At 36.5% G+C, this 26,054-nt stretch overlaps 1 protein-coding gene across 1 annotated transcript in view; it reads left to right on the forward strand.

Moving 5' to 3' along the window:
• Positions 1-15,236: 15,236 nt before the first annotated feature.
• The window catches only part of SUCLG2 (succinate-CoA ligase GDP-forming subunit beta), a 99,980-nt gene continuing 89,162 nt past the window's right edge, over positions 15,237-26,054 (forward strand). Inside the window, exon 1 of the mRNA XM_029086613.1 lies at positions 15,237-15,372. Within this exon, the coding sequence (XP_028942446.1) occupies positions 15,291-15,372 (82 nt within the window). The 5' untranslated portion in view covers positions 15,237-15,290. The remainder of the gene's footprint in view (positions 15,373-26,054) is intronic.

A 26,054-nucleotide genomic window follows, 5' to 3' on the forward strand; every position in this document is an offset into this window, starting at 1 on the left:
GGAGCCTGCCATGTTTTGGCTGGGTTTTCAGAAGTTGCTAATGATTCACTGCTCAGGTGAAGGTTGGTGAGATTGGAGTATACTCAGCTCTGCTCAGTCAGCCTTTAAATGCCAAGCAGAGAGCATCAGGGAACTTCTCAGTGTCTGAAGTGTGCTGTCACTTAATTTGCAGCAGTTTCTATTTTGGTGTTTGCATGTAAATAGAGGCCTCTGTAATCCCCTGGGTGGAGGTGCAGGATGCAGGTTGTCATGGATTTGGCTATGTCCTGCTTCATTTGGAGGTCAGTCTGTAGCAGCTTGACTGAAATAACTGCTGAACAATGGGCTGGCAAGGTATGGGAAATGAAGTAGTGAGGTCAGGGTCTTGCTGTTCAAGAGAACATTCTTCCCACCATCTCCTCTTTTGCTTTTGAGGACTGCAGTCCTCTCAGTACCATCTCTGCAGACACTCAGAAGGGTCATCCAGGTGGATCAGCCTTGTGCACAAGGATGTGAGCTCAGATTCTGGTTTTCTGAGATAAGGAGAACAAGGATGACAGGAGGAGCTCAAGTCTGACCCTGTGCATGTTCCTCGTAGTTTACAATGGAGCTTAGTGTGTGGGAGAGTGTATTTACAGAATAGCTGTCAAAATCCCTGTGTGTAAGCAAGCTGTAAATAAGTCTATAAAGTGTAATCATTACTCGAGACTTTAAATCTGCAATGAGTGAAGGACTTGCTTCAAGTTTGTTCTTGTCTCTGCTTCCTTGCATGAGAAGTAAACAGAAGGATAAATCAAAAAGCTGAATTTATAAATGTGATTTAAAGGCACATTGGAACAGAATTTGGAACAGAATTGTGTCGTTTCTTCCTTTTTTTTTTTTTTTTTTTTTCCTCTTCTTGAGCTAATGACTCAAATGAGTTCTGCAGTGTAAGAACATCACACCATGCTGCATCATTTCCAGGGGAGTGCAGAGGTTAAGCTTGGGATCAATCAGTTTGCCATCAGACTGATTATGAAAGGACAAGGAGGAGTACAAGTTGAAATCAAAAGAACATAATAGGACAGAAAGGTGTAGAGGGAGGCGTTCGGGAACCCTTGAAGTAAAAAGGTTTCTTGCAGTAGACAGCTAACAGGACCATTCAGGAGAACTGTTAAGGGAAGCATTACGGTTTTGTTAAAATAACAGTTCAGGATTTGCAGCACTACTTCCACCCTGAGTACATTTACTTGGAGACTGGGAGAGCTTTAAATAATCCTTGCTATTTTATCTTCAGTACTGTGAAATATCCAAGATATAATAGAGATGCTTCTAAAACTTTGTGTTTTTCATGTTTATATTGCTGTGACAGGTAAAATGGAAATGTTTCTGAATAGATACTGTTCCCTTTTCTAACCCAATTGAAGTTTCACAATTGTGAATAATATGTGAATGAGTTTGGTGCTGTCTTCTGGAGTCCTCTTCTGTTTCTGTAGCGTTTGTTAAAGCGTAGCAAAATTATACAGTTTCCTATTGGAGACTCTGTGGAAAGATTTAGAAGGTGGGTTTTAATGTGAGAAGTAAATAAAACAAAGAAAGCCTTGACAGCATCCAGCTGCTTCAGAACTGATGGATGCATTCCTCATGTTCCTAGCCGAGGGATTCCACCATTGAGAGAGGAAAGAAAATGCTGAATCAAAAATAAGGATGTCAAAGTATCATTATATGTTTCCAAACAGAATATTCGCTAGTTAAATATTTATTATACAGTTAAATATTTTTTTTAGTGGCAGGGAATGTTGGTTTAAAGGTGGAAGAGGTCAATGCTCATAAGTATTTTGTGTATTAATTAATTAATTTTGAGGTAGAAGGTAGTGAATGAAATGTTCAGTCCCCTCAGTCATGATGACATTTAAGATTTAATTTTAAAATAATTGAACAGGCTCACATAATTTTAGATTCAGGAACATTGCAAAGTTGATGGTTCAGCATGTGAGCAAGTTTTGGGAAGATTAACCCGCTTCAGTGGGGAAGCTGGGGGAGAGTGAAGGAGTTTAATTCATGACTTTACTTTGGGGTGAAATCCAGTAGGCTTATTTCTTTAGTTAAATAATTCCGTCTCCTGGGTAAATTTTAACATTCAGGGTCGGTTGTTCAGGTTGAGGCTGTAACTGTTCTTGTTGTAGATGTTTTCTGCAGGACGTTGCTACTTTGAACTGTCCTGTGTTACCCATAAATATCAGACCTTCTTCCTCTGACTAAAAGTGTGCCCTGCTGCAGTCCCTTGTGTCTGACTTTGTATTTTCTCCTTAAAAAGCAGAAACATGGCTTATATGGCCACGTCATGTAAGGAGTATTTTATAGGTGTTTATTTGATATAAGTTTTTGTTCATTGCTACAATATTACTGAAATAAAACTTTTGGCAAGACCTGAAATTTGAAGGAGAAAGTAAGATTGTTTCTCATTTAAATTGTGTATGAATAAATGATTACAAATTGACAGATATTGCTTGTAGTGATTCTTTTCTTGGGTGAAAAAAACCAATTTCTATTTCCTTTTTAATTTAGGAACTTAAAATCCTTAAAAGATTAAAAGAGGAACTGGATGCAACCCCAACACAAGCAAAGAGACATTATGAACTGAAAGTTGAATAGCTGCTTTTGTTTTCAGGGCCATGTTGTGCTGCACTAAATCTGGAGACGGATGGTGTTTTATCACACTATTCCTGTGGATAGGTTAGAATTTTAGTAACAACAAAAAAGTTACAGTAGGTGGTTGTGTGGAAAATACAACGTACCACATTGTTCAATGTCCCCAGTCGGAGTCCTTCAGCCTCTGCCCTGGTGAGCTCAGAAGAGCTGGTGTGTCATCTCGAACAGGGCTTCTCACAGTCTCCAGCTGTTGGAGCAGACGTGTGTGAACACACGCACAGTTCGGCATGTGTCTCCGAAGGGGTTTATAAAGCACTGACACTTCCATGACAGAGGGGCACGTTCTCTCACCTGAGTTCAGGAGGGTCAGAATCCTGGGCTGTAAGTTCCTGTGCACGGAGATGTGAAGTTTTCTGCTGCAGCAGTAAGTTTTTAGGTCTGTACAGTTCTGAAAACTTGTGCCTTTTTCAGAGGGCTCATCCCAAGGATTCATTCACTACCAAGCTTGTATTATTCCTTTGAATAGTGTACAATATGCTCTGGTTTAATTTGTTTTGAAACAATTCAGCCATACTTTATAATGCCTTATGGAACTCATCAATACCGCCTGTATATCTGTCTAATAAGAGTGCAGTAAATTAGCATAATTATTAAACAAACAAGTTCTCATTCTGTTAGTAATTGCTGACTGCCTGTTTCTCACCAGACAAGTGGTGTCAACTGGTATTTATTAGTTTTTAGTTATCTACAGGTAGGTAATCTGTAGTTTATATCCTTGCTTTATTATGTTGCATTAGAATAATCACTGCTGCCTGACGATGGAAGAAAAGAGTTTCTCTTAACTAAAAAAGATAAGATGACTAAATATACCTTCTTTAGCTTTCCAGTTAAAATAGCTTCCTTTTATAAAATTGACATGTTACTAGTTCAAGAAAGCTCTTCCCTTTATTTCTTTGACGTTTGTCACCATCTTGATGTTTCCTGCTGTGATGCACTGTGATTCCTACCTTCCTATCTCTGTTTTGCAGTGGCTCCTATTAAAAGAACCTTGCAACATGACAAGAGAAATTGGCTTTTTCTTGAACTACGTGAAAGTCTTCAGTGAAAGATGTAACCAAGTGCTTGCTTTGGTTGCATGAAGTAGAATTAAAATGGTGATGCAGACACCTAATATAGTAATAAAAAAATAAAACCCCTTTGTTTTAAACTGTAGACTTCTGAACTATATATTTTCTGGAGTGTTACTGTTCTCTACAATGAATTGCAGTGAATTTGAGTAATTGCTTCAGAAGGAAATGTGCAGTTGAGTTGTTTGCATGTAGTTTCACGTTGTCTTCCTCAGGCTTGGTTTGCAGCAGGCAGTTCAGTTTAGTGTCCCTGCTGGTCCTGCCCTCACCGCTGCTCTACTGATGTGTCTCTTGCACTGGATCTCATCTTTACCTGGTCCTCTGGTGGGTTGTGTCACCAAGCTAACTGGGCAGTAAAAGAAGCTTTCTGCTGGATTAGCTCCACTTCAGGCTGGGGGATGTGAGGGAGGGTGTAGGAGTGAGCAGCTGGGGGGTTGTGGTGGCAGCTAAACTTGGGGTCATCTGAGCAGAAACGGGAAACCACAGCCCTGTGGTAATGTCTTCTTCCAGTACTTTGGCTTCTTGGTTTCTAGTAATACAAAGCACTTGGCTGTTAGAGGGGCTGTATAGCTGAGTGAGGGTACATCACCAGTACAGTGATGTACACAGTGCTGGTGAAGTCTACACTGGTGGCAGCTTTGGCTGGAAAACTGCGTAAGGCAGCCGGGTGTAACACAGCTTTAGTTCTCCTGGATTGTAGAAGCACACAGGGAGCAATTGGTCAATTGTTCAAGTGTGCTGCTATTTAAATGTCATGAAACTGCCTATGGATTGAGCTGATAGACTTCTCCTTCAGTCTAAGCATGACCTGAGGGTGGATTAGTGTTTTCAGAGGCTTCACAACTGCTCAGTTTTAAATAAGCTCATTTGGGTAATTGAAAAACAATATTAAGGCAATGCCAGGCAAAGATTTTCCAAAATAGGATTTAACTTTGGGCTTTTCTGTCAAGATTTGCTCACTCAACATAATGTCTAGATTTTCAGTAACGTGGACTTCTGAGCAAAAATGGTTACCTGTTTCACTCTTTGGAAATTTTTAAAGTTTACATACTTAAACAAAACTTACACTTTCCAAGCTCTTGTCCATCCTCTCAACTGTTTGTCTGAGACTCATTTTTGTGAACAATTTAATAGTAGAAATCCTAACAATAATATTAGCCATGTTTGTGCTCCTTTTATAACCAGGCCCCCCATTTTTTATTCTTTTGTGCATATGAAGAGAATAATTTAGATATTTAGCACAGACATCTTATTTCAAAGAGTCATATAGCTGGTAGGAAGAGTAATAATTGTCCATCAGAACAGACTGTCCGGCTTTAGTAAGCAACGTTGTAGTGGCATATTTCATATTTGGGTTTTTTTTTTTTTCTCATTTGAAGTTGAGAGTTACATAAACCTTAACAATTCTAGCGACAGATCTTACTCATTCTGAAAAGTAAGTGTATGGTTCAGTAGTATAAAACACTAAATTGCCCCTACAGTTTATTGATCAAAATGTTGTAGCCTTTCAAGGACTGTGAAGTGTGATTTTATTTCTTTTTTCTCCTCCTCTCTGAGACATACTGCATTTTACTGACAAGATATTTTGTGTGATGTATTTTAAGTAATAAATTTGGGACTAGAAATTATAACTGGAGTTTGTGTGTTGCCTTTGTTTTAATTCATTTAAAATTAATTGCAGTTTATAGGAATAAATAATGGAACTTAACTCTTGAGGTGTTCAGCTGTACCTGTGAAAGATTTTACAATAAGATGCTGATGTTTAACGTTGAGATTGCTTGCAGTGTTTCGATACAAATTATAACAAGAAATAATCAGTTCCTCACTGCTGTGGACAAAATTTTGGGAACCTTATTTTTTTCAGAAGTACACTCGACGTCTTCCTAAACTAGCTTGCAGAATCAGTTTATCCTTTATAAAGGTATCTCAGATGTCTAGATTGAGACTTTGATCAAAATTCTTAGTGTTGGATGAAGCTGGTGGTCTCTGCTGATACCAAAGGGACATGGCTGCCACCTTGTATCTAATTAAATTGAGCAATTTGGGATGCTGATGGAAGATAGTTTCCTCTGTGGCTGGTTAAATAGGATGGTCTGAATGCTAACTCCTGCTTTGGAAAATTACTGATTTGTGGTAGCCAACAGGACTTTACTTGGGAAGGACATTTGCTGTCCTGTTTTCCATAATGCCACGTAGGAAATGTGACATTAATCATCTTTGGAGAGAAGAGGATGTGTGGTTTGACTTAACATGGCAGACTCTGTGGCTGATCAGTCTTACCATGAGTCTTTCAGTTTTCTTTTGTGCTTGAAATACTTGCTTTGATACAGAACAAAGGGCAGTAATCTCTGTGTGTTTGCTTTTTGTGACTTAGACTTGTGATAAACTTTTCCTATTTAGTGTAGTGCCCTTTTTCTGAATTTTTGTTTCTTGTCAGGCTAACTCTGTGGATACTTCCTCTGCGTCAGCACTGCCAGCAACCTGAAGTAATTGTTTTAGTTTGTTTTCAGTGGCCTATGTGGTATATTTCAAGTATATGACCTAATAAAATGTACCTGCACCCGAGGTGATTTATGTCAAAGTGCGCATTTAGTTGTATTTCTGATGGTTCCTTTTTGGTAGGAACTTCTCTTACAACTTTGTCTATTACAGTAGCTGTATGTCAATAAATATAATAAAGGTTTATTTCTTATATTGATGAATGGTGTGCTGTTTCATTACTGTCATCTTTGTGTATCTGTTTTCTTTCATATGCACTTGGAATTGTATTACAGGTCAGAGCACATAAATTGAATAAACTGTAATACTATAGAATGTGTTGGGTAAGCAAATAGATTTTTCTGGTTAGATACTTTTATTTTAGATAAGATACACTAAACACGTTTCCTTTTTATTTTGGGTACAGGATGTATCTAAAAGGCTTCCCCACAGACATCACAGTTTTTTCTCCCCAGTTGACTTCCAGCATAACCATTACAATATAGTTCATATTTATAAAACTTGATACTATGTACATTTGACATAAAATTTGCATTCATGCAGAGATTATTTGTTTTGGTAGAGCTGTTTTATGCCGGCACAGGATCTATTAGCATCGTTCCAGCTACATTACTTTAGTGGAGCAGCAGAAGGGGAAGCAAGATTATGCATTTATTTGACCAACTGTACTGTCAGGTGCTTTTAAGAGATCCATCTTTGTTTTTTGATGTTAAAACTGGCTTCCGTTCATACTATGAATGAAAAGGGAATGTTGGATGTCACTAAAATGTGTCTTCCTTTTAACAGTTGTGCAATAAAGTGCATTAAGCTAGACTGATGTAAATAGTAGAGCTGCTCAAATTATCTAGTTCTATCAAGGGATGTTCACTTATCCCAGAAATTTGCTTAGTGGTAGTTCTGTGGTTGGTGGTTTTGTTTTCTTTAATCGTGCTGATTATCACTGCATTCTCTTCCCCCAGCTAGAATTATTTTTCACTTTCCAAAAATATAGACTCGAGCTGAAGAGACTTGCTAAGAGAAAATAAGTATTTAAGGTTAGAGATTTTTAAAATAAAATTATCTAAACATACTTAGTCAATGTGGATGCTTAGCCAAGGTAGTTCCATGTGGAATTAGGTGTGAAATTGCACAAAAGTTTTTTGAAATTCATTTTCTTAAGACCAACAGGTCTCAGTTGTAATAGAGATCATAATTTGAATCTTTGGTTGTTTGTCAGACTTGGCCTTTCAGATCTTTTTGTCAGTTTCTTCATATACTTGTTACAGAAGAGTGTTAGTGGTTCATGCATTTGTAAAGAAAATGTGTTGCTTAACAGTTAGAATTCTACAGATAAGTATTGAGGTGTGCCTGAAAATGCTACTCTCCAGCCCTTGTTGCTATTTTCAAAAATTACTTTATTTTGCTCTTTGGAAGAATGCTATTATCTTGTAGTAGTATTTTATTGGATTGAAGGGTAAGTGCAAAGTTACAGTGATTGGTAATAGTGCTGGCTAAAAATGTTCCCAGCACGAGCTTCAGTTGTTCTGCTGTGAGCAGATTTGGCTTCAGGAAGATTTTTTTACATGAGTGCATGTTGTCATGGTGTTTTTCTGGTTGTTTGTTAAAAGTTTTTCTCTTTATCTTACCTGCTCCAGTGTGACACCATTTGATACCTGCTGCATACATGTTATACAGCAGTAGTTATGTGAAATCATCAGTCTTGGAGCCCAAGGAGGGGGACAAAGAGTGAAAAAATCATTATATTGTGCTTATACCTCCGCATATAGGTTCAGATGAAAAATAATCAGTAGTCTAGATTGATGAAGCTTGCATTACTGCCACTGCTCTTGTTTTGTGCTTATATGGAACATTTATTTCTGAGCAGAGTTTCACTGAAGTAGTTAACATGCAATTTGCAAACTTCTTGGCGAGAATGTGAAAACAGTTTCTCCTGTTTTTATGTGTGTGTGTTTTCTTTTTTCAAAAGGAAGCACTCAAAAGATACCTCCTGGGTCATCTGAAAGATGTTGCACATCAGAGTAGTTAAAGCTGCCTGCATATATAAGGAAAAAGACATCTCTGTTGCAGTGTTTTCTAAGTCGTCTTGCTCATATTGAAGCAGATTTCTGCTATAAAATGTACTTGTAGTTCCACTCCTGTTTAGCTGTGTTGTTACCATTTAGCCTGTATTATTAAAATAATGCAAATTATTTTTTGCTGCCATGTGACAGCTCAAGAATTGGCAAACTGAGTAGTGGAAGAATAATGCAACAGCTCTCCAAGTACATTATTCATGCAGAGCTCTTTGCATTTTATTAAAAAAAAACCAAACCAAACAAAATGAAAACACCCAACAACAAACAAAAAGGTGGCAAATTAGAGATTATTCAGGCTATATGAACAGTCACATTTTTTTTTCTAGCAGTAGTCAATAAACTACTGATACAGTTATGTGACACCTGGCTTTATTAAGATGGTCAGAAAGAGATGTTTAGTTTCTTGATGCATATGCCACTGATTTTAATGGTGCTTTACATATATAATTGGACCAAACGTGGTGTCTAGTTATATAAAGAGGTAACTTTGAACAGAAGGCTTGTTCAGAACAAATGATGCAATTACTAGTAACAGTAGTTTTCTGAAATCATTGCCAGTCTATAGACTTTTGGACCGTAGGTAACAAAAATCTTGGGGGTGAAGAAGGGAGGGAAGATTAGAGGTGAACCCCAACCATATGAATTCTTTGTGCTTTTGGAAAATGCCAAGTAATTCTAGCCAGCAGGAGAGAATCCAGTGTGAAACTTGTACTTGATTAAATAATTCTGCCTTCATCTCGCTTTGTGTTGCTGTTCGATTGAGGCCTTTCACTCCACTTATTGGAGTTTTGGGATTTTTGATGCTGTTGTCAGGCTCTAAGAAAATGTTATCAGTTGTAATAGAATCCTGTTTAAGTATATTAATCTCTTTGATAAGCACTTATGTTAGAAATTTAATCTTAAGAAATATCTTATTAGGAAGAATTTAATTCCTCTTTAAAACTTTATTATTTTAAATAATAAATTATATAAAACATGGATATGTGCTACTAGTGATGTTTTTCTTATTTTTATGCATGGATTTATTCTTAAAGTTTATTTGTGATTTAAAATAAAAAAAAAAACCCAAACCCTTTCAACTTATCTGGTATATCTAAATCTCAAATAAGAGCTACTCTTGATCTACAATGTGTATATCAAGGCACAATACACATAAAGAACTCATATGAAAGCTAGTTGTTTTTTTTTTTTCCTTTGTAGTAATACAAGGTCTATTGGATGTCTTCAGCAGAACCGTGAATGATATTTATTTTAGCCTTTTAGGCTTTCAAAAGACTAAATCCTTTAGTTTGAGTTTTTCTTTATTCCATGAAAACATATTGTCTGCGTTTTCATTTAGGCTCACTGGAGTGATTTTAAGTTGTTTTTTTGTTATAGAAACTGTAGCTAACATGCCAAGAAGTAAAATGCCACTAAAAAAAGGTTTAGAAAGATGTATTTAAACCTGCAGCCCCGCTTTGGGCTCTTCAGAGAGTAAGTTAACTTTCAAGGTTAAGGTGGATTTGTAATGACAATGTGTGTAAGTTCAGTAAGATGTTTTAAAACTTTCTTTGTTGTTAGAAAAAATGTCTTAAGGATAACAGAAAAATGCCACGAATGGAAAATTTTGTAGTTCTTGCCTGTCATCATCACACAGGGAGTCAGGTTTTACTAAAGTCTGCGTATTATTTCCAATCTCTTCTTCACAGGCTGGTAGGGCAGAATATAGTCCTTGTACTCCAATGCAACCTTGCAATGAAGAAAGAGATGAAACACAGATATTTCTTAAACTGTTGGAACATAGTTTATTTCAACTGTAGACAAAGCTGCATGGAAAGATCTCTGAGATGTACGATGTTTTCCAGTATGGTTTTCTGACTAGTATATGGGGAGAGGAGATAAAAGTATTCAAGCAGGGAATAAGCTGGGAATAGAAGGCGGCGAGAATCAATAATGAACAGAAATTCTTAAAAGGGAGCCTCTGCTTTCCTGGGCTTCAGTTTCCCTTTTACTTGCTTCCCTCCTGCCCCTTTTCAGATTGAAATTATTTGTCCTGATGGTAATTTACAACCTAATTCCTTGGTCTGTCTTTAGTGAGAGAGAGGACTGCATTGGTGAATCCAGCAGTGCTGCTCAGTGCTGCTGAGAGGAATTAAATTGTCGACAAGAGTAGAGCTACCGAATGGGAAAATAAATAATACAAAGGCTCGTGATGCTGGAGTTGATTTCTGCACTGTGTTAAAGTGTCCTCCTAATAAGTCTCAAGGGGAAGGGATGGATTGTGGCTGCCTGTAGAAGACTAGGTATGGGAAATGGCTTTCTTTCAAAACTTTGCAGACTCTTGTCTGGTCTGTCTGAAGGCTGTACCTCTGTGCAGCAGCACTGTTATGGTCAGTCTCAGGTGTATGTTTATCTGCAGGATGCATGAAAATTTATAATGCCCAAGAAACTTGGGCTATTTGAAACCCATCTCAAATTATTGTGAATGTTTGATTTAAATGTATTTAAGAGGGTTGGGAACTTCATCTGGCAAGGATTTTTCAAGGTTCTTGTACTAATTGATTATTTTATTGCTGTCCCTTTTAAATCATTCAGACACATATTTATTGCAACCAAAACATCTTTGAGTTGCAAAGAATAATCTGTTTACTCACATTTCTAACATCTCATGGTCACTTCTTGTTTTTGTGCCTGAAGCCTAAAATGCATATGTTTGCAACTAGTTTGCTTTTTCAAGTTGGTCTTGAAAGAGTAGTTGTCTTCACAGATTCAAAGCTTTTGCTTTGTTTCATCTCTTGTAACTCCTTTATTTTGCTTGCTCTTCTCAAGACATATGGTGTGTACACTGCAAGTCCTTTAAAGCAAATTTTTCATGTTCCTTGCTCTTCAGAGCTTCTAATACAGACTTTGTCACAGTTGGTTTCTTAAATATATTGTACTCCTGTATACAGTGGTAGGCTGTACTAATTCATTTTATTGAGTAGTTCATTCACAACCAGGAGTTTGTCTTTTGTGGAAAGTCTTGATTGAAAGTCTTCAGCTGGCACTCAGTAAGATGATCTGTCTTAGAGTCAGGTAATATTGGAGAGGAAAAAAAAGAGTACGTGCTTACTGACGTTAAGTTTGTAGGGTTTGCTTTTCTGTGCCAACAGTGCGTGGCCAGATCTTTGTTTCGTCACCCTTAGGACTGCTTTGACAGTTCTTTCAAGTTAATTATTCTCTTACTTCCTTTCTGTGTTCCTCAGACCTGTCAGGCTCATAATTTATGAAGGAAATATTCTCATAATCTCTTAATATTAATTGTTTAATTTTTTTAAGAGAACAGGCCTATGTCCATATGCTTCTGTATATATGCACTGTATCTATCATATGATTTTTAACATCTCAGCAGTGGTTTGGAGTATCCCTGTGGAATGGTTTGAGTTATATTTTTAAGTTGTAAAACTGATATATGCCAAAAGCTTTTGTAACATGCCAAGAGGGTGGTTGGGAACAGAGCTTATTGCAGGTTCCTGTTGGAGCTCTTAGGCTTGCTTTACTCATTAACTAGGCTGGAGCTGAGTTAGCACTGGAGTTTGGCACAGCGGATGGGTGGCACCGGACATGACCTTTCTTCATATAACAAACAGAGCTTCAGCTGCTTTTCTTGCTGCCATCTCTGTTCCCCATCTGTCATGTGTTGTGAGTTATCACTGGTGGCCTTTATTAGGTGGTGGCCCTTTGCAGTCCATGTTATTTGAGGGTCCTTAAAAGATTTTATTACTTAAGCCTTGCTGGTTTGAAGTAACAGCAGCGATGTCTGTTGACACGCTGTGCTGCATTGCGCATTCCCTAACTACCCAATTCCTACCTGAACTGGAAATTTGAAAACAGGTTGTGTTGAAAGAGGCTTTTGTCAAACAAAAGCAACAAAAGTCTGCCCCAGAATAAGATTGTTTGAATATTTTCCATTTTGTTTATTTGATTTAGATCAGTTTAGTAACACATACATGTGAAACTGATTTATTGTTCTAGATGATGAATGAAAGCTGTTTTGAAGACTTCTTAAATTGTAAACCCAGTGACCAAAATTTTATCAGCTGTATTACTGAGTTGTAGAAAACATTATGTAAACCAGTTAGTTGTAAATAAACACTTCAGCACAAGAGAAAAATAAATTGTAAGTAAACATATTTAAATATTTAAGAGAAATCCTTAGTAAAACTTTTAACTCAGCTTCTTATTTAATACGGCAACTTTAACATTGTTTTTTCTGTATTTATTTAATTCTATCCAAGATCAGCTTGACATGTCTCAAAGATTTATGAGTATATAACAGATGAGCAAAAAGTGTTCTCAAACTTAGTGTAGACTGATCCTTTGTTTCAAATCAACTTCCAGCTAAAGAAAAGTAACCTTTCTTCTCGGAAGTACAGATACAGAATTTAAGTATAATTGATTTTTTAAATTGAGGTATTTTCCTTTCAGATTTAAATTGGAATTGATTATTTTTTTTAGTTTATTTTATTTTGGTACAAGTCAATCCACTTTAACTGAAGGTGTGAGCTTATTTTTCTGAACCCTGAAAGTCAGATTAGTATGTTCTTTTTGTTGGTAAAGAGAAATGGATTGAGAAGTGTCTTTGCAGGTGTTCTCCTGTAGCACTGAGCTTTGAAGGACGACTGTGCACATCAGATGCAACTTCTAACTAGAGCAGAATGGCAAAAAAGCAGTTAGTGGGATGGAGATGTGTATTGGTTTTTCCTCTTTCCTCCCCTCCCTCCCTCTGCAAATGCGGTCAGCTTCTGATCCCCTTCTGGATGTTTTTTTTCACTGGTGCTCTACAGCTGAAAGGAAGGTCTTTGGAAATGTATTTTACTCTTGTGGTAGTGGTCAAATAACACGGTAGTAAGCTCCTGGCTCCCTCTGGAGATTCAGGTGATGCTTCTCTGCGTGTGTGTGTATATACCTATGGATTATATGCATGTATCAATAACGTATTCTGAAGTCCTTGTAATAAAAATAATATTGTTGTTATGAGGTAGTAGAGAAACAATGAAAAAGAGAAGGTTATTGATTGTCAGGGGTAAAACTGGTATTTTCTCCAGCCATGCTGAAAGCTCTCTGTAGCTTGATAGAAACTAAGGGCTTGTGGCATCAGCTTTTGGTTGAAATTCTTTGTCCATTTTTTATATGAGGCTAGAATTAACCTTCAGAGTCCTCCTTCGCTCTTGGTGTTAATCCCTTTGTGTAAATGATCATGTAGTAATAGCTGTTAGAGCGTAACAGACAACTTCTAACAGGAAAACAAATTAAATGTCAACAATTATGGAAGTGACTTTAAATTTTGACCCTACATTTGAAGGCATTGCATAAATGTAATAACATACTGTCTGTGAATAACATGGAGGATTATAAAACCTACCTGAGGTGCCTGTATGATGCCTACAATTAGCCATAGGGCATACTGACAATAGGTTGTTTTATTCTTCTAAAATATGTTAACCAGGTTATGGTTAAAAGAATTTAAAATGTGTCATTCTGAGCTCTTTGGAACTGTTTAAGTTCTGCGGGAGACACTTTTACAGAAAACATGTGGTTATATACTGTAAAAGATGGCTTTTGTATTTCCTTTCTGCATCAATCTTTTGTGCTGTGTTTCAAAGCAAGTAGGAACAGAACGGAGGTTTGCTTTTGATACAACACAGCATTTAAAACTCTAGTACTGTGAAAAGGGTCTGTATTATTGAAAGACTTTAGCATGGAGGCTTTTTGTTTCCAATATAAAGCTGCATTAGAATAATATTTCTTTATCATGCTGTTAGGGATCAAAGCATTAGTATAGTAAATAATCCTCTTTGTCTAACATATTTAGATATGTTATGCTAGCTTGCACACTGTGCTCAAGTGAGCACAGCAAAAACCAAGAACTTCAGCAGAAACCAAGAACTGATTGTGGGCTGCCTGCAAGTAGGACAACAGTTTGTCTCTCCATGTGGGAAGAACATCTTTTGTGGCACAAAATGAGATTATACTGTTGCCAGGAGTCAGCTCCACCTTTGCCATTATACCATTGCCAGGAGTCAGGGACAGCTCCTTGACTGCTGCTTTTCTCAGTAACAATTTACCCTGTGTCCTTTCTTAAAATCATTCAGTAATGATCCTGTGGCTTTTATAGTGTCTGTACTCGATGTTTATGGCCAAGACAAACAAATGTGATGTCTCTCTGTGTGTGTGTAAGGTTGCCATATCTTTGTATCCATTTTTATATATATATATATATATATGTATGTGTGCACAGCAAGTATCTCAATTGGCATGTTGTGAATGGAAGGTAAATTCTTCTCCGACTCTTGTTGTCCTTGCATAGCTGACATGGTTGTGCTAACATCCTCAATAAAATATATTTAGAAGTGCAACCAACTAAACATAGATAACAGACCACTAAAAATACATATATTAATATATAGTTTCCTACAAGGAAATTTCCTACAAGGATGCAAATTCCATATTAATTGTTTTTCTTTTCAGATATACTGAGAAGCATATAAAAATTTAAGTGTGAATAAGGATATTTAGCATGAAGCAATGAATTTGTTTTAAGGTGACAGTCTGATGGTATTTTTATAGCACAGGATAACATAAAAACATAAATAGACTTCAGAGTTCAAGCCAAGTTTGTCAGTCTGCATTAATATTAAATGCAAGAGGTTTTGTCTAGCCAAGATCACCTAGTGAGCCTTGTGTAGCTTTTTAAAAACATCTTTAGCTTTCAGAGTACTTTGAATGCCCAAATGTTAAGAAAAGGCACTTAGGTAAATCAATATGTATTTTTCCTTTTCTCTGAAACAATGTTGTTTAACTGCTGGTTTGAGATAACCGTGAGGCTGAAGGGCTCAGTTGGCTGTCTCATGAACTGTTCTTAATGAGCGTTGTTATTTTCCCCTCTCGTTTTTTCTAGGCTGTTCAGTTAACCCCCAGACGATGGCTGAACCTGCAGGAGTACCAAAGCAAAAAACTAATGGCAGACCATGGGGTTACAGTTCAGAGATTCTTTGTAGCTGATTCTGCAAATGATGCCCTGGAGGCTGCTCAAAGACTAAGTAAGTTGACTGATAATGGGAAGAATCTGCTTCACCAGATAGCAATCTGGAAAATAAATTGCTTTCTAATAAGTTGTACACAATCTTCAAATTGATGCTTATTGAAAAGGTTTGATATATTAACCAGACCATAAATATATGCTTAATTTAATATGTCAACAACAGTTTATAAGAGCAATATTTCTTTAGAACTTTATCTCTAAAATGTTTTGTATGCAGCATGTAACATGAAGTCTTTAATTAACATTATTTATGTCATTTTGATTAACTCAGAGTTCAGAATAACATGAATGGTTTCTGAGGAATATTATATGCTGTTGTATACTTGATATAACTTAAGGAACTGAAGTCAATGAACTTACATAAAAAGTTATTTTCAAATAAAAATTTTCTCTGTTAAAAAGCAAAGGAAGAAAAAGATTCTGAACTTTCTTTTTTGGAAGATATTCAGAACCCAGTTGAGTGCAGTTCTCTTTAGCTGACCCTGGTTTGAGCAGGTGGGTCGGACTAGGCAATCTCCAGAGGTCCTTGCAACCTCAACTGTTCTGTGAGTCTATGACAATATAAAATATGTAGGAGATAATTACATAAATGTTTGTTTGTTCATGTGTATATTTGTCCATATGGAGAGAAAAAAAGTGAATTGAGTTACCTGCCATCACAAAAGGACTTGACAGTGGCTGGAAGAGATGACTGACCATGCTTCTGGAACTTCATTTTGGTTCTCTGGTGAACATAAGATGATAATGTGGGTCAGAAATGAATTTATGTAATACTTTTTCTCTCAAAAGGAAATGCCTTCAAGCAAGTTTCTCATCCAACACTAATGCTGAAAGAAGTTTTCTACTTTAAGTTAATAGTAGTTTGCATAGTTTTCCTCTTTTCATTTAGCTTTTGTTAATGTATCGTACGTCAACATGCCAGAGCACAGACATTACTGTAAGTCTGATTGTGTAGTAACAGGAAGGTTTTCTGTTTTATGTTTTACATAACGTACAAGCCACTTAGTTAAATGCATTTCAGTTTTGCACACTAGAAAGTAAATTAACACAACTTAATCACATCAAAGATCTCATCAGACCTCAAGTAGCTGAATAGCATTAGCATAATGGCTTGCTAAATCTCTATGACGTTATTAAGGTGATATATTTTTCAGTAATCAAAACCTTCTTATGTCAACCAGTGTATTTGAAATTATATTTGAAACAAAAACACTAAATGCTACTGTAATGGTCATTTGGCAGTGCAAACTGAAAAATGCTGACAGAAAGCAAAGGTCATAGAATTGGAGGCTTTCCTCATGTCTGGATGTCTGAGGAATACAAGAAATAATAACTGAAGTTGTGGCAAGTTTTTCACAACTCTTATAGCACTTAAGGTCTCCTCTTCAACACTGAACTTATAAATGGATTGGTTTATCCAATAACTATTACTGTTCTTCATCTCTATAACTATTTGGAGAAATAAATTACTCCATGAAAGGCAGTGAACCTTTTCTGTTTTATGATGCCACGTTTATTTTAAATAACCTCTGTAGCTTAACTTGCTTTGCAAATCACAGAAATATTGGCCTGCAAAAAAACCTGTTGAAGTTTGTATAACCTGAAGTAAAATATAAAACCAAATTAATTACTTGTTCATCAAACTTTAACAGATAAATTGTATATATTTTAACTGGGTTGGCTTGTTAACACTTCAAAATATTATCAGCCAGTGTACCTTTCTTCATTTTATGTAATTGCGTTCAAGCATGCTGCATTGCTGGGCATTAATGAATTGTGGTTTATAGTGTGGAAGCTGTTTCATGTTGAAATGATTTACACACTCCATTGATCCACTAAATAATTAACAACATTCTTGTAATCATTCTGATAATGTGCTGTCCTTGTACTTCTAACACGCACTTTGAAAACTTAGCATCAAGAGCACAAATTTTGTTGCCATGGTCATTGTTGTTCCAAGATTTCATCAGATTCATCTTCTTTATGATCCTTCAGACTAGTAGTATCTCTGTCACTCAAGTTTATCTGCACAATTTGATATGGGCTGCTATCTTTTGAATACGTAACCACGCAAAATAAAAAGCTCTGAGTGAAACAAAAAACTTCAGTCTACAGGAGGCACAAGATATTCCAAAATAAAATAAGCAATTGAGGTAGTTTTGGGATCTTCTTGATAGACAGGCGTTCTGCAGTAAAACATGGTGAGAGGCAAATCACCCCTGCCAAGTCCTGCTCAAAAATCTGGTGGTTTAGATACTGTGTGCCACGTTGCAGCTGTCCTTAACTTTAGTGTCTGCAAACAAGACAGGATGCTTGCCAATGTATTTTTAAGATGTAAATAGAATAAAGTTATCAAAACTTGAAAGTCAAAAGTTCAATATTTTTCTTGTGAAAGAAGGTTCTTTCTACAGACCTTTCATCATGAATACAGGAGAAACGGTTATTTTTCTTTATAATCTTACAGCATTACATCACTCACATGGGTCTGTGTGTGTGACAAAAGAATACAGATAAAGGATAGAAATTCCTGACATGGAGGTCTTTACAGAGTGTGGTATTCAGAAATTAATTTCACAATTTCACTATATAATAGAAGCTTGACAGAGCTGTCTGTACTGCTGCAGTGCCTGTGGTCACCAATTTTGCTGTTATTGGATTTCCTGTTCATGCAATGGAAAGAAATGGGATTAGATCATTTTTGTTGCTGTCTTTGCTTGTCAGGAAGGTGTTAATGCATGTGTTCTTGAAAGGGTTTGCCTTTACCCAGTATCAGCAGTTTTGTTATAGTTTGCTCATTTCCTCTGTTGCTCTCTCTGTTTTTATTAATATGTACACTGAATATTAATTTTCCGAGAAAGATTTTCAAAACTCACCAACAGCACAAAAAGGAATTTTTAATGGAATTGAAGGGCTGGGTTTTTTCTTTCTAAGTTAAGAATGGCAGATGTGAAGAAAATTAAAATGACATCACTAATATTGACTTCAAAAGAAGTTGTACACAATAAGGAATACAGAATTAGGCCCCAAGGAATTAATTACCTTGTACATGCTAAGCATTTTTCAGGTGTAACTCTTGTAGAGAAGGCAATATTTACAGAATACCAAGAAATGCAGTTATAAACTATTTTGTGTTTCATGTTAAAATTCCTGGGTTTTCAAGAGAGGAAAGAAAAAGATGTTGTGGTGTTTTGCTACATCAGTATGTCATTGCTTGATCTGCCATCTGAAGAAACACAACCTGAAAGCAGGATCTTACAGTTCTAACGCAGCTGTTTAGCCGAATAAAGTGAAGTATTTGGGAGCTGAGTCTTTGTCTGAAAAAAATGATCATCTGGCTGTTCCTACATTGTCTCACAAGTCTTCTGATCTGTTTCTCACTTAATGCAGTGGTATATTAAAGGCTTGTTCATCCAGCAAAGGCATTTCCTTTCTTGGTGTTTCTTTTCCTTATACTGTAGTTTCGATATAAGGAAAATACATCCTTTTTTATGCATACATGTAGCCAGACTATTAGGGTGTGTGTGTTTTCATTGCCTGTATTGGGCAGATGCAGTGTGCATCACTTCAGGGTCCATCACTCTCTCTAGCCTTCCCCACCAGAAGCCCTTAAGTCTGCTTCAGCTCGTGTGCTCTTCTTTATGTTCTACCTGATGGAGCAATTATTAAGAGAACCATCATTTTAAACTTGAAGGTGGCCAAAGCTGAGAGGGATTATAATTATGCTGGAGGGTGTTACTATGTAGTGTCAATTGGCTCTTTGAATCAGTAGAGGACTTACAGAGGTGGTTGAAAATGCTGACAGTCCTAAATGGATGCTGGAAGCTTGGCATACTTTTCTCTTCTGATTTTTAACAAAAGCAATAGAGTGCTGCCCATTGCCACTTAGAGTGTTTCATTACATTTAGGAATCAGTCAGGTGCAGTGTTCACACTCTATCACGGAGAAATGCAATTGAATTGAGTGCAAGGCTTTTATTCACTCTTCTTTAAAAAAAATGTATAACAAAATATAGTCTCTCCATATCCTATTTCTATTGCCTTATGCATGAGGGAACTCATAAAATTTGGCTTTGGACTAAAGGCATGCTTTTTATAACAGGCTGAAGAGGTAAACGTGTATTTTGTAAAGAACAGAAAGAGGTTTATTGAAGCCTCTTTCCATAAGGTCATTTACCTGTCACCTATTATTCACCAGTTTTTAGAATATTGAAAGTGCTCTCAGTCATTTGATCACCAGTCTCCTTCCTACCTTAGCCCACTGGCTTTTTTCTTGGCTATGTTTAATCTAAATGGAAGGCTGCATTTTTAGATGCTGTTTTAGATCTGTTATCTGAAAGTTCATCTCTCCAGTACAAGTTGGGAAAACCACTTGATAGCACTGTATGTGTAGAACAGATCAAAAATTGATCTTTAGCTTGATAATATCCTTTTTGCATAGATTATGAAGAAATTCTTGGTGATAATGCTGACTGCATTTAATCTATGTGTTTAATTTATATTAGGAAAAATGAAAAGATTCTTGAACCTGACATTTCTGAGGCTATTAGAAATGTGAATTTAGGTTCTTTTTTGTTATACCAGGAAGAGCTTTTCTATGAGAATCCTCTACGGACCAGCCCTCAGTTAAAGTTATCTAAGATAAGTAGCTTAATTTACTTCTTAATCTTTGAGTTTGTTGGCTACTTAGCTGATCTTTTTTTTTACTGTCATCATGTACTTTGTTTGTGTGATTTAATTTCTTTTCTTCTTCTCTCCATCAGGATAGGTAGAAGAGGAATTACCTCCTTCAGTGTTTCTGTGATTTCCCTATTTCTTTCCATTGTATGGTTCACTATAGTAATAATTTTTCACCTGTGCTTAATGAGTTATCTTCCCCCCCCCTCCATGTACTTAGTGGTTGTAACTAGTTATTTTTGAGAGGCCTTGGATTATGCTTCCCTGCATATGTTGAAAAATCACAGTTGCTGAAATAGTGTTCCATGGAGCTGTACACAACGAACTTGCTCGCTGTTAAGGAACTGCTCTCCCATAAGTCCTCTTATTTTCTCTGACAGCTTTTATTAAAGTTCTTTATACTTAAATTACAGCTTTCTGAAACTATCCTTTCAGGCAAAATAATGCTATAAGTTGTTGACTAATATGATTCTATTCTCAAATGGGTAAGTATTTAGAAAACAGCCTTTTAAATTTAATAGAAAACTAGTGGTGGATGAGCTGCCTTTGGACCGTGTTCAGCATTATTGAGCATGAGAATTTCTCTATTGCATTTAAGCAGGTTTTCAGTTAATGGATTTTGCCTTGTCTGAGTAGTGAAATCTAAGACTAGAGGGAATCTGCATTTTCCTGCAACTTCTCAATAATAGGAAATACCTGTTAATACTTTGTGTTTTGTCTTTGCAGGCACCTCTTGAATGCACCCATTTCATAACTCCACAAAATTTGCCAATGTGTGTGTTTTTAATCTCTTTCTGTCCCTTGTCCAATTTCCTATTCTTTCTTATAGCCCTTTCTTCATTGTATCCATTTCCTTCCTAATACCATCTTCCACTTTGAGTGCTGATTGAGAAAAGCCTCTTCCTTTTTTGTGCTAAAAAGTCAGTTATATCTTACCCTACTTAAAACAAATATTTAGCAGTTGACTACAGCTAAAAAGCCACTGTGTGCATACTGTTTTGGTTTTTTTTGCTTGCTAAAGTGGTTTGCTTAGACCACTGTGGTCATAGAAATTAATGTTTCTGTGTATGATCAGAAAACAAAAAATGATTGCTAACAATCAAATAATATTTTTTCTGTATTTTTTTCACTTTGAAATAGTTTGATTTTTGGAAAAAAAATTCCAAGTGTAGTTGTTGGGCCAACAGTTTTTAAAATTTCAGTCGTGTCTGAAAATGAAGAAGATAATAAACTAGAGTAAAAGTTAAGAAGGCAATGCCTTGTTGCTGTTGTTTGAAGTAATTTTTTTGTGGGAGGCTTAATAATCAGTATGTCAGTGCTCCAATTTATTTACCCCATCTACTGAAAAAAAATACTGAAAAAAAATCAGTCATGGAAAATCGGAGGGGTTAGTAAAGGTGTTAAATGGCTGTATTCACTGAAACCTGCTTTTCTGAGGGTTTTGTTAGAAAGTTGTGGCGAATTTGCTGTGATACAGCCATAGTGCAAGGCTGGCTGTACCTATTTGATAATAGCTCTTTTTGTGGACATTCTTCATTTCCTCTCAGATTGCTTTTTAGTGCTTTAACTTAATCTGTCTTGGAAGCTAAACCACACAAAGCTACAATTGAGGTGGAATTAGGGTTTCCATTTGAGGATTTCCTACACAATGGCATTTTGCACTGTTGTGTGCCAGGACCTTTCTCCCTGGACATGAGTCCTAAAATACTCCTGCTTTCTCCTCTTTGCGTCCATGTTTTGTTTGGTTGGTTTTGAATCCTGTAATTCCTGCTTGTTGTCTCTCCCCCTTACTCCCCTCCTTCCTCTGGGTTTTGTGCTAAGAAACATTATTTCACAGAGGTTGCTGCTAAGTGGCAAAATTTTAAGCACTGTTTAAGCAGTGCATTATCCTTGGTAAACCCAGCAAGGGGACTCTCACATAGCTTTGCTGCTTGCCTTGTTCCCCTTCTTCAGCTTCCCAACTTCTTTCCACATGAGCCTTTGGCATCTGTGTGAAAAACAGGCAGCTGTCTGACAGCACACGCATTTGTTGGTAATGGCCACATGTTTTTCATCCTGCACGCCAGAAAAACACGCAGCAAAACTTGCAGCTTGCCAAACTGTGATTTGGAGTTTTATTCTTTTTGAAACAAAATTAATAAAAGATTTTGTTGAAGCTTACCAGTGGGTATCGTGTTGTTTCAAGTTGAGCCTTTCTGTTTCAAGTTAAATTAAAAATTGTTGCTTTTTTAATATTTTAGATACGGAAATTCTGTCAAGGTCTCATGAGGAATTACAGAAATAGTTAATTTCAAATGCGTTGTTATGAAAAACAAATCTGTTTTGTTTTTCTTATCTGTTCCCTTTGTTAGAAAATTACGTGCTGAGTGTGAGTCAGTAAATATAAGCTTGAGACTGCTTACAATAGTTGGGTATTTTATAACCATTCTTTGTCACCAAATGTCTTCATACTCAATAAATTTATAGTAATATGAGTAATGGCTCGGGGGCTAACAAATCAAAATCTCATTTTGGATGTTTGACACTAATGTTGTGCTGACTTATTGTTCTGTGTTGGATTTCTGATCAAATTACCCAAATAGCTACTTGGAAGTAACAACACAAAGTAAAAAATACTCTAGAAAGGGGCTACTGAATTTTATATTTAATGTGTGCTATAGAAAGCAGTCGTTTACAAATTCCAGTTGTGTTAAATATATTAGTGGATTTTTGTTTATAAAAGAAGGAAGTGACAAAAACCGTAACTCTTGATTCCAGAATTTTAACAGGCGGTAAAAAAATGTAACATTTCATAAGGAAGGTACAAGATGACTCTTGGTATTTATTCCTGACTTGTCACACCATATTTTATAGTTCTTCAAGGTAGTTTTGCAACTGCAAAACAATAACCAGATGCGTAATTGAGAAGCAGCCGCATGAAATTTTCATTTTTTTATGCATAAAATCGGAACCATTAGGCACACTTTATGTATAAGGTATGAAACACTAAACAACATGGTTTTCTCTGCAGTACTAGCAGCTGTGTAAGGGAGAGAAATCACACCTTGTACATTCTCTAGATGCCCATCTGCTTCTAGATATTTGGGGACTGATTACTGAAACCTTTTTTTTTTTTCTTTTCTGTTTCTTTGTTTTTCCTTGTTTGTTGCTCTGGCTTGCATTGAAATGTATGTGATAAACCATTTGCTGTGGTTTAAATTTTTAAAAACCTGTTGTAAAAAAACCACCTGTGACACTAAATAGACTTCTTTTTTTTGTTTTGTTTTTTTTCCCCTCCCCCAAATCACCTGTACTTATAGCTGCTGTTTTTATCTGAATGCCACAGCATATTGTCTTCTGGGAATGTTTGTTCCTGATGGAAAATAAATGAGTTGTGCTGTTCTCTTAGGATTCTGCCATCACTGACAGTATGTGTTTCAAGGCAGAACTGAATCAGAATTTTTCATTTGATAGAAGGTACAGCACTGTTGAAAGAAATAGCAAGTTGTTTGAACAGTCATTTAGTTGGCACTTGTATTTGAACAAACTATGTGGGCCAAAGTATAAAATAATGGTTATTGTCCAGAAGCCATGTGTCACTTTAACTTGAGAATTCTCCTATTTTCTATGAAGACTGATATATGTATTTATTTAAAATAAATCTATGTATTGGTAGTTCCAATAGCTTAGCACATTTTTTATAACAAATACAGCAAATATTATAGGTTTAACTTGTGATGGAAAAGATCAGATTCTCAGGTAGCAGTCTGCAGTTTTTCCTCCCTGGACCTCATTACTAGGGCTGTATTGGTTGAGTGATCTTTGGAGTGACTGTGATCAGCAGAATCACACTTTCCTTTACATGATATAAACCCTTACCAGGGGACATGTTTTAGGTATTAATTTTGAAATACTGTTTATTAGTTAGAAACTTGAAATGAGATGACAAAGCTTGTGAGATTGATGGGTCTACACTATGTAGTGCTGCATCTTCTATGTGATCAGCCTGTCAGTATGTAATCCCTTTTATAAGGGTGTCAGAAACATGATGGACACTTATGTCTGTAAAATGTGGGGTGTGGGGTTTTTATTTTAAAGCTTTTAATGGAAGTACGAGTAACAAAATCATGTTGAATTGAATTAGTAAAAAATCTAAGAGTAGAATGATGGCAGTCTAGACTCAAGGATAGTTTATAATTAGCCCCTTTTTGAGGGTCTCTTAGGTCCTACTAGCAAAACTCTTTCATATGGTCAGTAATTTGGTAGTAGTTTATATGAAGAAACAGATCATCTCTTCCCATGTCCATACTGTGGACATTCTTATGCTTGAAACTGATTTTATTTGAGGCTATGGTTTCATCTGCAAAGGGAGCAAATATGACATTAGCTCTGGTTACCCCCTCATCGCTCCTAGGTGCATGGAGAGACCACCTGTAGTCAGGCCTGAGATGATTGGCACGGTGAAGAACAGGAGGAACTGGGCTACATGTAGAGCGCAAAACTGGGAAACTTTACAAACGGTGAAGTTTTGAGTAATGCTAAGTTCCTTCAATTTAATAGTTAAACTTATGCTGAAGAAAAAGCTCTTACTCATATACTTTTCTTTAACGGAATCCTGAATTATTGGTTCATCTTTTACTATTTCTTTTGTTGAGTGTTTGAGACAACAGTTCTGGTTATTGCCCTACTTTGATATTGTTGTGATTTCCCTGATCTCCACTATTGTCCCACAGGTGGGACATGAGGAAGGTATTGTTGTTAGATAACCACTTTCTGTATATAATTCAATTGAGGAAGTTGCATTTTTTTCATTCTGTCAATTGTTTCTGTTAAATTTGTTATATCTTTTGCCTTTATGGAATAGGTGGTGGTTTAGGATGGGCTGTGATTGATGTGTAAGGATATTAGCTTGTACATTTGCTATCAAAGCACATGGTTTTGAACCAAGCCAGAAATCTCCCACTTGCTGGCCTTTCAACTTGTACAAAGCTCAGAGAACACATAGCGTACAGCCTCCATACTATGATTCCCTTCCCCTCTTTTCCTCCCCCAGCCTCCTCCAGTCTATGAAGTAATCTTAACTGGTATTTTGCAAAGGTTAGTATGACTTGCAAGAGCTTGTGTTATCTTCAAAGATGGGAACAATTTACAAGCTGATGTTCTGAATACATCAGCAGTTGAGAAGTGTGATCAGAAGAAGCTGTCATTATTTTTTTTTTATTTTTTGGTAGATAATCTCTAGCAAAAATGGTAGAACAGTTTTTGAAGCTGAGGATGTTCTGACATTTCGTTAATCTGCTACTTCATATTTGAGAAAGTGCTGTGAATTTAAAATATGTTTATCTAGATTTCTTCAAATATTTGCAGTTTAAGGAAAGTAGAATATTTCAACACACTTATGAATATGAAATGTGTCTTTGTAACCCTGCTGGATTCAATTGGAAGATTATTATCTGACTTCCTGCATCACAGCATATTTTAAATGAGGCTTTAACCCTTGAGAATGCCATTAAAAAAAAAAAAAAACATTTAGTGAGAATCATGTTTGGGTTAGTTCCAGAAGTTAGATATACTTTTAATAGAATCATAGAATGGTTTGGTTTGGAAGGGACCTTCAAAGGCCATCTAGTCCAACCCCCCTGCAGTGAGCAGGGACATCTTTACTAGAGCAGGTTGCTCAGAGCCCCATCAAGCCTGACCTTGAATATCTCCAGGAACGGGGCCTCCACTACATCTCTGGGCAACCTGTTCCAATGATCCACCACCCTCATATTGAAAAACTTTCTCCTAATATCCAACCTAAGTCTACACTTTTCTATTTTAAAACCATTACCCCTCGTCCTATTGCCCAGCTTTCTTTTTTCTTAAGTGATTTTTGCTTTGTTAAGAAAAGGCTGAAGTTGACAGTTTTGCCTATTTGAGGTATATTCTACCCTGTCCTACAGTTAAATTCAGCTATTGTTTCTTGCGTCATTGTGAAGGAGAACATTTTTCTTGCACCTCCCCTGGGCTTAGTTGGACTGCTCAC

The sequence above is a fragment of the Antrostomus carolinensis genome, unplaced genomic scaffold, assembly GCF_000700745.2.
Source record: "Antrostomus carolinensis isolate BGI_N321 unplaced genomic scaffold, ASM70074v2 scaffold15818, whole genome shotgun sequence".
NCBI classification, from domain to species: Eukaryota; Metazoa; Chordata; class Aves; order Caprimulgiformes; family Caprimulgidae; genus Antrostomus; species Antrostomus carolinensis.